This window comes from Watersipora subatra, chromosome 1 (assembly GCF_963576615.1).
Source record: "Watersipora subatra chromosome 1, tzWatSuba1.1, whole genome shotgun sequence".
In the NCBI taxonomy this organism is placed as follows: domain Eukaryota; kingdom Metazoa; phylum Bryozoa; class Gymnolaemata; order Cheilostomatida; family Watersiporidae; genus Watersipora; species Watersipora subatra.
This window is the reverse complement of record NC_088708.1, coordinates 74,296,885-74,310,612: the sequence shown is the minus strand read 5'-3', so window position 1 is coordinate 74,310,612 and position 13,728 is coordinate 74,296,885. Positions and strand designations below refer to the sequence as shown.

The 13,728-nt window shown below is 37.6% G+C and overlaps 1 protein-coding gene across 1 annotated transcript; it reads right to left on the bottom strand.

Annotated features, from left to right (window-relative positions):
• Positions 1-147: 147 nt before the first annotated feature.
• Positions 148-13,532, bottom strand: LOC137385784 (uncharacterized). The gene is made up of 12 exons (XM_068072341.1): positions 13,017-13,532; positions 11,833-11,982; positions 11,514-11,690; positions 10,470-10,675; positions 9,135-9,378; positions 8,635-8,835; positions 7,452-7,646; positions 6,766-6,900; positions 2,114-2,308; positions 1,618-1,761; positions 1,335-1,474; positions 148-918 (listed from the first exon to the last, which is right to left on the bottom strand). Exons 1-12 carry the CDS (start codon positions 13,158-13,160, stop codon positions 684-686), a joined length of 2,166 nt encoding a protein of 721 aa, XP_067928442.1. The 5' UTR covers positions 13,161-13,532; the 3' UTR covers positions 148-683.
• Between the last annotated feature and the right edge of the window lie 196 nt (positions 13,533-13,728).

The following is a 13,728-nucleotide window of genomic DNA, read 5'->3' as shown; positions in this document are numbered from 1 at the left end:
TCCAAAGAAAGCGAGCTTCGACGACTATGAGTTCAAAGTAAAACTTATCTACTAGCCTTATGGCATAATTGGCAGCTAAACCGCACTTGTTAAAAAGCTTACACTCCTTTGTGACAACAGATCGCTACAATCAACAACTTTGCTCAGTCAACAAACCCACGTAATCTATCTTGACAGCATCGAGGTGCATAGTAGGTGAAAAAAAACTACTGTAGAAATGCTACTGCACATACTGCAAAAATCTTCCACAACAGGTCATCAACAGCTGGCGATCGTGGTAAAGTAACCATTGGTGCTCCTTGAGAAATAGAGCCAAGTGACTATGATATCCAACCATATATGCCAACTCTTACAAATACTTGACAAACAATAGGAATTTTAGATATTGAATAAGAGTTCACTCACTGAATGTAAGAGTACCATGGTGTTATAACAATAACTCAACATTTGAATTAATCTATGAAACTGTATTGGTTGTTTCTATGAATGAACACAACTGCCTCTAATAGGCAGGTTTGCAACAATACTCAACAAACCTCAAGCTAACACAATTTATACCGAGCTGTGAGGCAAATGATAAGCAAACCATAATCCAAAATCATCACAAGGAAAAATAAAGAAAATCTGCTGCTATAACGTGTATATAGTAAAAACGATTATCTTTGGCCAATCACATGAAATAGCTAATCCCTGGGTTGGAATGAAATAATTTCATCATTCGGTGTGTAAGACCACTCCAGACTCGTAAGAGTAAACTTTCTGCTTGTACCACTGAACTGCTTAGGTTCTTCGAGCAAGGCCTTATGGTAGCCTGTGTGAGTAATTCTGTAAACTCCGGTCGGATCCCTCGATGATGTCTGCCAGGATACGAGAGCCGAGCTTGTACCGAGCAATGTGCTAGTGCGACTCCATTGAAACCTGTTATATTACAGCGTTATACCAGTTATATAACTGTTATATTTACATGTACATGTGAGTTGTAAGTTATGCTAACTATTAAGGCATACTATATACACATATGTGTGTCTGTATGCATGCATGTGTTTCTAACATGTAAGTTAATAACAAACTAATCTTTAACAGACCTTTCATCACATTGTAGCTACAAACACATTAATCTTTCTGCACTGCATTAATAATAATGATTCCTCGATTTACAAAAAGAACTAAGTTAAAGTCGACCAACGGTTCTCATATGACTTGACTAGAAAAAGGATAACTAAAAGAGCCATAAGATGCAGAATGAAATGCAAATAAGTCAACCGAATCTTCCGGAGTACGTATATATAAGTATGTGCTTTGTGTAGGCAACTCAAATCAGAAGTGCAACTCACTTAGTTTCCCAATGGCTATCGGTGTAGACTGTGGTCCAACTACCATCAGAACTCAACTTGTCAACAGTTAGAAAGGTTAGATTGGTCATCAGGTTGTTTCTAGCATCAGCCGACACAAATCTGACAGAAACGAGATCTCCCTGGGCAGAAGCAATGTAGATAGTTGTTACACTTTGTACAAGCATGACCAAATTGCCAAGTCTAACTGGAAATTGCTCATCAACCATTTGATATCAGCTAAACATGAAAACTGCGTGTAATGGCAGCATGGCTGTCTCCCTACCTGCTTGTAAGAAGCCTGAGCATCTTCCAAAGGCTGACCAAAGTCATAGCCCAATGGAGCGGAGTCAAAGACAACAGGCAGAACAAAGGAGAGCTGCTTGGAGAGGAGGTCAGGTGGACTGGGTCCAACGTCCATACTTTTACCCTACATAAGGAGAGAACAATTGCAAAGGTTAGTAAACGTGGGATACTATCTGTAAATAAACAAGTGTTTAAATGTTTTATATCAAATATTATGTGTATTAATTGAAACATTGAAGCAGTAACACGAAAAATTGAATCTGGAGTTTTTTCTTCATATCTATTATTACAACAAATTAAAATCTCAAAGCAGATGAATCTTTTAGAGTGCCAGAACGATTGAACAGTTTGCACTCTGCAAGGACTGCAACATCTCGAGCCATTCCAAAGGCTATTAAAATGATAAAGGCATTTCTTTAGATGTTATTAAAGTGATAAAGGTATTTAATTCCTTAGAGGTAGATAAAACTAAATACCTCCACCATTGCAGTAGCCATTTTCTTAAAGAGATGTAGATAAGCGCTAAGCGTATGCGGTCCGTATATAGTGGATGCGGCCTCATAGCGCTGCTTCTGGTACTCCTCAAACGTAGCGATATAGTCAGCGTAAGTGTTAGACAGTCCTGCTAGCACTACAGTTGCATTGGTCACCTTTCCTTCCTCTGAGAATACCTTCCAACAAGACCGCAATCAGTGAAATCCATACAGAAATGATGACAAGGTAAAAAACTTGCAAAACATAACAAATTGTAAATGTTTGCAAGTGTTCCATAACATTCCAGCACGGTTTTATCATTACGCGTGTTGTTTGTGATGAAATCTTGACATTCTATTTTATGATTCAGCAGTCACATGCCATGCATGAGACTGAGTGATGGTAAACATGTTTGCTGAGCGCAGCTGCTGTAGCACACAACGAGCAGAGGTTAGCATAGTGCCTAGACATGAATACACATCTCATTCATTTCTCTAGCGTTATGCGACCTTATTGAATAAATTTAACAACAGTATTCCAATGCGCACAAGCTAGACTGTCCATAAGGTCACTTACATGCTTTACGCACTTACATTTTTTGTTAGCTTGTCTGTCTGTGATAAATTACTAACTTTAATCAAGTGTGTTTGCTTAAAATGAGACAATAAAATAAAACTACTGGTACTCAACTAGAAAAACAAACAAGCATTTCGCATACTAGCTGTAAAGTGTAGCCACGATGGCCTCTTACACCCTATTGCATATAGATGGGGTACAACAGCCTTATTGTAACAAAGGCAGACTAGATTGTCGTGGTTATGTTTATGTATATAGAAATAAGCTCAGAAAAGACACAACATACCAACAAAAGCTGAATAGCTTATAAATAGAGAGAGAAGGAAAGTAGAGTGAGCGGCCATATAGTATACTTCTAAGCAACATATTCAGCATCCAGCATAAAAAGCAAAACGAAAGAACACACATACCCCAGAGCTACAAGACATACCATTCACATCGAGACACCAAGTATGAAGGGATGAAAGGTGCATAGCCAAAAAAACATCTCTAGATGTGACCCCCATCGGAGCCACCCACCATAAGCATATAAATATACACAGGCTATTGTCTCGCTAGTTATGCAGTAGATATATGTATTGCGAGTAAAATGAACAGCTTAACTTGCACAGTTTAGGAAGGCAGTCAATAATATGTGTGTTGTATAGAGCCTCTTAACCAGTTATCTAGTTACGGAGCTTCTGTATGGCCAAGTTTCAAAAAGGGAGGGGGCATGAGTAGGCAATCGGACGATTCATTAAAACACATTGATAACCTTTGTAAGGGTTGGATACTTAGTTAGAAAACACATCTACGTTATAGCATAGGCAAAAACATGGAAGCGTGTGAACCTACAAATACAACTTGAGTAGATAAAAATGTGAAAGACCGAAGCAACTAAATAGTAGATGTAAGAAAGTCATTTTGATGAGTTTATTTCTTTTGTAAGAGATGGACACATTTGGTAGATGGCATTCAACTCTCTTGTGTGAAGAGATTATTACGGTGGAGACAGTTATTCATCATTACAATATCTCATCTTGCCATAGAGACAGTAAAAGATCAATATTTTATCTTTTCCCTAATGCCATGGAGCAGGTTTGCTAAATAATATCACAGATTAGCAAAGATAAAAACTATATTTGCATATCATACACCTCAGGAGACTCGACATGCGAGTTTTGAAACTCAAGAGGCTGTAAAGCGACCTTCACCTTTAAACATGACTATGCTCAGAGTTACAATAGTTTGTTATGTTAAACAGACAGCAAGCAAAGTGACTGATGACATACGAACAATCAGCTAGAAAGACTGAGCTGATATGAGAGCACTGTATACAGGTTAGAGCACTGTAAACAGGTTAGAGTTTCGTGATTTCCAAAAATCATCAGATGATTCAATATTGCAAATAGACGATTCGTGATATATGGCGATATTATTATGTAATAAGATTGTAAATTTTTGTTAACATTTTTTGTATATTTTAAATTAAAAAGAAACAATTTTGTATCTGTAATCCCACGACCAAACAAGAGTGAAACGATTGATTGGGAGAATTATGATAAATGCACATGTGCACACAACTCCCGAAAAATTATCCGTAAACGGCCGTCACCAAATTCTTGCAACGAAATCCTATCAACAAATTTAACTATTTTTCAGTAAAGTCGTTTAAGTATAATAATGATACAAAACGCATATAAACCTATTTAAATATGTTACCAAGCTTTTGAAAGGTTACCGCAAATTCCTAAAACTAACCCATCTGATCGGATTCTACACAAATAGACAGATTTTTTTGGACGAAAGTCGCCACAAAACGCTTGAAAATCTTGGATTAATAAAAGTTAAGACTGGAAATTGAAACGCGGGGCGACAGAGAATAGAACGATAAAGTCTTGCGCGTTTCACGAAAAAAAACGTGCACTTTTCACCAGTCTATAGCATTGTCGAATTGCCGAAGGTTTCGGCAATCAACATAGGAGTACAGAAATCGTTTCATTCTTGCCAATTTCAATTTTTTCATTTTCAATTTCATTTGCCGACATATTTGAATACTTTCGCATTCTAACTGATGTCCAACGCAGTGTCAGTAAAGCAAATGACGATGATATTTTTTTAACGTTTTTTATGAGATTATTACAATAATTAATTATAAGTTTGGATGACTACGGAACAATGACTACGTTAGCACAGCTTTTCTAAAAATCTATATAAATATCACAACTTCGTGATATTGTTAGCTATGCCGTTTTGAAATGTAAAAAAAATTGTGCTTTGGTTTTATATTATTACTATATAAATAATATTGGTTATTCTAATAATATCAGTGCATTTTACTTCTAATATTGGCCAATATTGCATTTCTCTTTTTGCAGGAGAGATATAAACATATAATATTTTCTTTTCATTATTGCTATTTGTTGTATATAATAACACCCACACCCAGTACATTACATCTACCATTGCAGTTATCCTATTTGACTGCTAATATTGCATTTCTCAACCATCAGTACCCTTTCTTTTTCCAATACCACTTTGGTCGTGGGCTGTAGGACAGTGGAATTTCTAGTAATTAGAAACATTTATTTCATTCATGCCCATATGCATGGAAGTCCATGGAATGAGCTAGTTATAAGAGACCTGTCCGTTTTAATATCACTTACTCTAAAAATCGTCAAGTATGAGATAAATCGCCTTTACATGATGATATCATTTATACGATTGTCGATGTCGCATTAAATGGTCGTGATTTTCAAATTGTTTACCTTAAAAATTGCCACCAAACAATCAAATCGTCATATCGCGAAGCTCTAATACTAGTGCTATCTTTTTAGGCTTGCAATTGCCTGACAGAGATCCTTACAATTGCCTGACAGAGATCCTTGCAATTGCCTGACAGATCCTTGCAATTGCCTGACAGAGATCCTTACAATTGCCTGACAGAGATCCTTGCAATTGCCTGACAGATCCTTGCAATTGCCTGACAGAGATCCTTACAATTGCCTGACAAAGATCCTTGCAATTGCCTGACAGAGATCCTTACAATTGCCTGACAGAGATCCTTGCAATTGCCTGACAGAGATCCTTACAATTGCCTGACAGAGATCCTTACAATTGCCTGACAGAGATCCTTGCAATTGCCTGACAGAGATCCTTGCAATTGTCCGACAGATATCCTTGCAATTGCCCGACAGAGATCCTTGCAATTGCCTGACAGAGATCCTTACAATTGCCTGACAGAGATCCTTACAATTGCCTGACAGAGATCCTTGCAATTGCCTGACAGAGATCCTTGCAATTGTCCGACAGATATCCTTGCAATTGCCCGACAGAGATCCTTGCAATTGCCTGACAGAGATCCTTACAATTGCCTGACAGAGATCCTTGCAATTGCCTGACAGATCCTTGCAATTGCCTGACAGAGATCCTTACAATTGCCTGACAAAGATCCTTGCAATTGCCTGACAGAGATCCTTACAATTGCCTGACAGAGATCCTTACAATTGCCTGACAGAGATCTTTACAATTGCCTGACAGAGATCCTTGCAATTGCCTGACAGAGATCCTTGCAATTGTCCGACAGGTATCCTTGCAATTGCCCGACAGAGATCCTTGCAATTGCCTGACAGAGATCCTTACAATTGCCTGACAGAGATCCTTACAATTGCCCGACAGAGATCCTTACAATTGCCCGACAGATATCCTTGCAATTGCCCGACAGATATCCTTGCAATTGCCCGACAGATATCCTTGCAATTACCCGACAGAGATCCTGCTTAAAACTTGTACAATTGCAAAAAAATCTAAAAATTTCGCGGAGCGCCTTGCAGGACAAACAACTCTATTTTGATCCGGAGTAATTAGATTCAGAGAAGTCTTGAGCTTAGAATTTTATTGAGAAGATAAGCGTCTGACAAGAATGCGTCAGACCACATTTTACCATCCAGGCACGTGACCCATCACAGAATGCAAAACAAGCGCGCAAAGATTAATTTGATTGATGACGGCGTAAAGGCGAACACAAACAAATGCTAAAGAGTCATGGGAAGAGAGCGCACCGACTACAGAGCAGGTGGTAACATGTTTACAGACCGACCTGTGTGAGCGACTCCCGCATACGCCGACCAGACATAGTTGTGAATTCACCAGGAAGAGCTGTGATGATGAGCTGACCAACCCGTAAGATCTGAGTAGCTACAACCGCTGGCTGCCATGCATATGGTACGTCAATCTGTGGAAGTAAAAAAGAGCATTTTGAGTCACTGGTGTCAAACCAGTTAGCAAGAATTGCATAAGAAATGCACACATGTGGCCATGTGAGAGCATAGGGAAGGTATGCTATGTACTAATGATTTGACCATGTGAGAGCATAGAGAAGGTATGCTATGTACTAATGATTTGATCATGTGGGAGCGTAGAGAAGGTATGCCATGTACTAATGATTTGACCATGTGAGAGCGTAGAGAAGGTATGCTATGTACTAATGATTTGTATCGCTAAAGGTAGGCAAAGGAGGTCACTTGTAAGAACACCAGAGTTAATCGGATGATTTTGAAATTACGTTTTGCTTATCAAAATGAAGTACTGAATATTAGTTATAAACATGCACAACCTACAATTCATCTACATGACAGATTGCCTAAAGCCTTCCTCTAGTTTCCTCACTCATAAAGCACATTTTGAGTCAGTCACGAGCTAATCAAAGGTAAGACAATCCTCCTTTTTAAACTACTAAAATGTTACACCACTTATATAAATATTGTGAAATAAATGATTCCTCACCTCCCCTGTGTTGAGAAGGATAGGTTTTGGCTTCTGGCAATCCACCTGCTTTTGAGATGGCTTGCTGATAAACCCGCTGATTACACTCCAGAACTTATTGGTGGAGTTGGTGCCCTGCGTAAAGTCAAAATCACCGGGACCGTCAGTTGTGCCTGCAGCAAAGCTGTACCCCATAGCAGCTGGACAAGTTGTCACCTGTAATATGGCAACAATCATTAGAAGGGTGGACTGCGAGCTTGCAACATTAGCGATGCAAAAGAGAAGATGTATTATACTCCACTGACTGCCACCAATCAAGTTTGTGAGCGTAATTAAGGTGTCAAGGTTGACACCTGAAAATCGATTTTACATCTAACACCCAAACATCAACATCTAAAGGTATTGCATACACTCGTTATAAAATCATATGCAGGCTCTATAAAAACATTCTATTGGTAACTTCTAACCAACTATTCTCTTGAGCAACTAGCATTATTACATAATGGTTATAGTAAGTTATCTCGCATTGTTTCAATCGCTTGTACAGTAGGTGCTCCTAAAATGTAAATAATCCGCTCCTACAATGTAAATAATCCATTTCAGCACGGTTTACGTTATAGGGAATTTGCGTTATAAGAACAATGAAATATATGCTAATTGCCTAACCCGGTTCAAGATCTTTCCAAACTCCCCCTTTGTCCATGCAAAAGGAAAAAGTTGACTTGACTTCTTTTAATTTGTGGGCTGTACCGTAACTGCAGCAATGTTGGTTTACATCGACAACTTTTCTCCTTTTTATGATCAACCTCACTGGTTTTATAGACCATGATTGAGATAATTTTATAACAAGTTAATGGGGACTGCAAATTTTGGACGTTCATTTACAATGATTTTATAAATATAAGTAAACAGTTATAGAGTTATAAACAACGCTATACGCACGGTGGTGGTTCTCTCGTTAGTTGGCTATGTTAGTCTATCTCGCCACACTTGCAGAAGCAAGTGTGACGAGATAAACTAACATTAACATCGAATTTTAAAACTCATCCGATTTGACACTTTACGTATATGGAATTTTTTACGTAGTATAAAGCAAAAACTTCTCATAAATTTTTTACATTTTAGGAGGTATACGTTGTAGGAGCGTCTACTGTATAGCAACAAGATAATCCTCCCAACATAAGATGAGGCTGCAAGAACTTACATTTTTGCCAGTTGGAAGCTGGAACTTGTAATTTGACATATCAACATACTGATGTCTGAAGTCCACCGGCCCCGACAGCCTTAGACCTGTAATATTTGCTTGCTTGTAGAGCTCTTTCGCTTTCTCATATTGCTTTGCGCCAATAATTAATGTGCTCTCAAACATGTCTCTGCCTGGCCCTGAGGCTACGCACTGCTCAGTCTAAAAATGGAAAAGTATTTGAGGAACAGACCATGACTAACCAAAATTTCCAGTTTAGCTGTAAATATCTTTAGCGTTGAAAATACAATGCAATGTCCTGTGGGGGTGGCGACTAGGTTACTGATGAGTGTAGGCTGATGACATGAAAATGAAGTGCTGGAACATCAATAAATAAATCTCCTTGGCTGTATTAACTATATCTTAATCTTAGTGATACTGATACGGTTTAAAATCATACCGAAATTAAGCATGCCATAAAGCCATATGCTAATATGCCATAAAGCAGACTAAGAACTTACCCTGCCATTGCAGGTGCTAGTAGCCGTGTCGCAGGGCAAGCCAGTATCCATGCAGTGAGGTCCCTTTGTATTGGGTGACACATCTCCCAGATTAGCCTGGGCAAAAGCAGCGACAAAAGACACTTGGTGGGGCAACTGCCCTGGGTTCATGTCACGCTCAAAAAAGTGTGAGGCCAGCCCCTTATTGTCTCCGGAGATAAGGCCATTGGTGTTGTTCATGGAGGTACAGTGTACAGGGAACCAGCTGCAATATGCATAAGATATCCTACTCTACCAAGAATTTGGTTGATGGACACATTCAAAGGTCACCTCCACCACCTAAACTAATAATCGCTTTACAGAAAGTGTTTATTAATAGGATTTAGTTCTGCTATCGTGGCATTGTGCCAAAAGGGCTGAGCAAATTCCAAAAAGAAGTTGTAACTGTAAACGTACAAGAATACATGGTATGTGATGTCTAAAGGGGAAAAGCAATACTTCCATCATAAGGCAGTTACAGCTAATAAACTTTTGTGTAATTTAGCCGGTTTAGAGCCTGAAAGATATCCTTAGTCATATTGTAAGCCACGAGTGACACAACTACTCTGATCACAGTCTGCCTATTTTGTGCTCAAGACAAGCTGGTGTATAACACCATCATACTGTGTCTGTACAGAAAAGGTACACTGGTGTATAACACCATCATACTGTGTCTGTACAGAAAAGGTACACAGGAGGAACTGAAGTAATAACCATCTTAGATCTTGTTTCTATAGGCCTTCACAGGGTGTATGTAGATCTACTACAAGTTTGTATGAGCAAACACTCCAAGATCGAGTGCCACGTCTGTTTAGCTCACTGCAAGCAAAGGCTGTGCATGTTTTTAAGAGTACTGTTACAAAAACAATGGCTCTGTGATCTTGGATGAACATGTTTGAGTGCAGAGGCAAAGGAATCTTGTCGACAGGAGACATGCGAAGTTGTAGAAAGTAATTTAAGGTTGGATGTCATTCTTGTCACTGGCAATAGTCTTTTTTGGGAATTGAACCCCGACCTGTTGTTTGCAAGTCAGGCCATGTAGACCAGTAGGCCACAGTTGCTCACTGAACCACAATTATTGTGCTACTATACAGCACAAATGTGGTCCGTGAAGCTTGCAGAACTATTAATACCAATAATAATTAACACCGTAAACGAATACGAATATTTATGAATATGCTGTAAACGATGTAAATCAGTTAGAAAATACTATGAACGAGGCACTTATGATTTTTAAGCGGTTGGATGAACCTGCCAATGCGACAGACAGCTGAACAACTTTGAAGACCGGGTGTAGAGATCTAGTTATGTTTTTACCTGATCATTCCTACATCAAAGTTCCTCTCATCCGTAATCTTTACCAATGTCATGGTCGTATCCACATCATATTTATACTTGGCTCGCTCCTTCTCTGGGTTGTTCAAGTAAGATGTGGGGCTTCGGTTGATGTTGGCCCCGAGAAGCTCGCCACTCGTCACATGCAGATTAGCTGGTCGAAGGTTGCCCTCCGCTATCTTAACACTCTGTGATAAGATGGGTATGCACAGAAGCCAGTTATTACGATCTATTTGCATATCTGTCTTGCCCTATTATTATTATACAAAAACAATTCTTATATGGAGATCAATTTGACCAGTATACTCGAATTGAAAAAGATCAGTGTACAACCAACCAAACTCGCAACAACTACAGATTTTTGCTTAACAAATACAATGCTACAAAACTGACAATCTCTTAATAATATTCTCATCATGTACAATTGAAGCAGTTTTAGTAAAGGAGTTGACAACTCCATGATGCAGCTTACTGAAGGCATAAACAGATATAAGGAAAAATATACATACATAAATATACATATACATACATATATAAAGTATATATGTATGTAATAGTATTACATACATTACATTTATCTATTATGTACATATACATGTATAATAGATAAATGTACAAGTAGGTTTTTCTGACTTTATGATCAAAAGAAATTCTACGATTAGCATAAATAAAAAAGATAAAATTAAAGTCAGGGCCACAGAAAGAACTCTACACTAATTAATAGTTATACATGAAGTAATTGATTAAAGTAGAAATTTATCTCGAAATTCTTATCTGGAAACAGATTTTTAAGTTTTTCACTAAATCTGTTTCACGGTGTCGCTTGTCAGGTGAATTTGCCTGACGAGTAACACTGCGAAACAGATTTGTGGGAAAAAATAAAAAATTGACGCTACAAATACGCTTGTACTGTATAAATGTATACATATATATCTACACCTGTATACATATATACACGTATAATGGCAATGGCAAGTACTGTGTTTTTGTAGTCATATTCAGACAAAACAGATAAAAAACTCATACCTCCACTATACCATCAACAAGGGCATCTAAGCTCTGCTTGACAAAGCCGAGAGAAGTGACATCAAGCAAAATATATTGATGAAATCCACCTGGGCCAGAGTGGGTGTGTATACTGCTGATACAAACATTGGTTTCATTGTAGAGTCCAGGAAACAAGGCAGCGAGACGCTTGGCTACCTACAACATTAATCCAAATTTTGAATAAATCAAACTGGTGTCTAACTATTCATAGAATCATTAGACTGGATTTGATTATATTTTCACAGCATTCCGAAATCGCTGTTGGTGGAACTATGTATACCTGTCGACAAATTCTTACCTGCATTTTAACTGCTGTTGAAACCATGCATGCATCAATGCTCACAAAGACAACACTAGTATCCTTTTCCTTATCTTTAATAACATATGCTCGACTGTACTGTCTCAGGTGTATTCCATTAGACTTTTGTGAGCCCTTCGCGTAGCCCATCTGCAAATAAAATTATACGAGCGCCAAATCAACAAACGTGATAAAGAATATAAAAATGCCACAAAGCTGATTGACCAAAATAAATGCTAACAAAAACTCCTAGCATATGTTTTTTAAATGTTCATAGAGAACATGTAATCAGATATCCAAGACACTTTAATGCATTTTTGCTAATGGTAAACATTCCAATTGAGTAAAGACATGTTAAATTTGTAATGTAAGATGTTATTACCATTGAGCTTCATTCATACATCCAACTTTATAAATATTAACTAATGCTCTAGTTACATACCTATCGCGTTGTAGTCAGGCAATTGAAAACTTCTTGAAGATGAGCTCGTTAGAACAATCATTGCGACTGATAGCTCAGTTCCAATATTAAAAGTTTCCATGTACTCACAATAAATGCTAATCAATCAGTTTTCCTTCGAGGAATGATAATAGCCTGTACACAATAATCTTGCTACCTTATTGCATTTTATTGCAAAAATTTAGAAGATTTTTTGTGCTATTTTGACGGTGAAAGATAATGCGATTAGTTCTTCATTTAGTAGCGGTTGATTGCCAGAACAACAAAAAACAATGGTATAAAATGTGAAATCTTAAATTCTTTCATTCCAACTTTATAACATTTATACTTCTAACTCATTTTCAAAAATAAAAGAGGATACTGGACCATTTTCATTTGACTTTATTAAGTTTTCTGTTTAAAACAAACTCATTCTATTGTGTTATTCAAAATGAAGAGATTGATTACGACTTTCAAAAAAGAGATCTTTTAATTGAAAAACACTAACAATGTAGCCTAATAGCCAAATACGGCTAGAATGAGCAAAACCAATTTAAACAAAATATATTTCTTGAACTTTGAAATAGCAATCAACAATCTCCATGTTTACACTTACGTTACAATCTCCAAAATAATTTTTTAGCATTTAAGCTTTGTTCTATTTGTTTAATTTTCTGTTTAATTCAGAAGATTATGAATAGTGAAGAATTTTATCTTTAACCAAAAATAGTTTGGCTAAACTTACCATGTTTATTTCTGTAGCTGGTCCAGTAACATCGAACATTCCAGTGCCGACATAGTAGTTTGTGTCAACAGCAAAAACATTGTAAACTGAAAACACACTAATAAAAAATATGACTTTAACAAATCGGAGCAATTTCTGTCCCATTTTCTAAACGAGCGCGTGCCTTCTGCCTTTGTTGTTAAGGGCTTGCTTCAAAATGCAATATCGATAAGTTCGCTTTGTATTAGAGGGCGTGTCTTAGTATGACAACAGATGTGTGGATTACCACGATGATTGCTCTCGTTTAAAATTTAATACATAACTTAATAGGCAGTACCAAATGTTTATCTGAATTGCTAGCAAAAATGTTCAGCATAAGGCGCAAACTCTATATGATTATGTAGTCTTTAACATCTATAAGTGATCAACAGCTTATATAATAATGATCGTGGATGTTGTCGTAAGCTAGTATTTGGGTAAAACCATAGCACTTATATTTTCCCTGAAATACGTGAAGATCACAACATTGGTGTAAAACGCATCTTAAACGTCGGATAAGTCGCCACTGTAGCAACTATTTAAACGGAGTGGATGACGGTACATAGATGACGGTACTACGTCTAACATCATTTCGAAACTACCCTAGTTACTCAGAAAGGGCGACCTACGGTCGAACTATCATGCTATTACATAGACAAGTTGGTAGAGTCGCGCTTCTAGTTCCCAAACAATT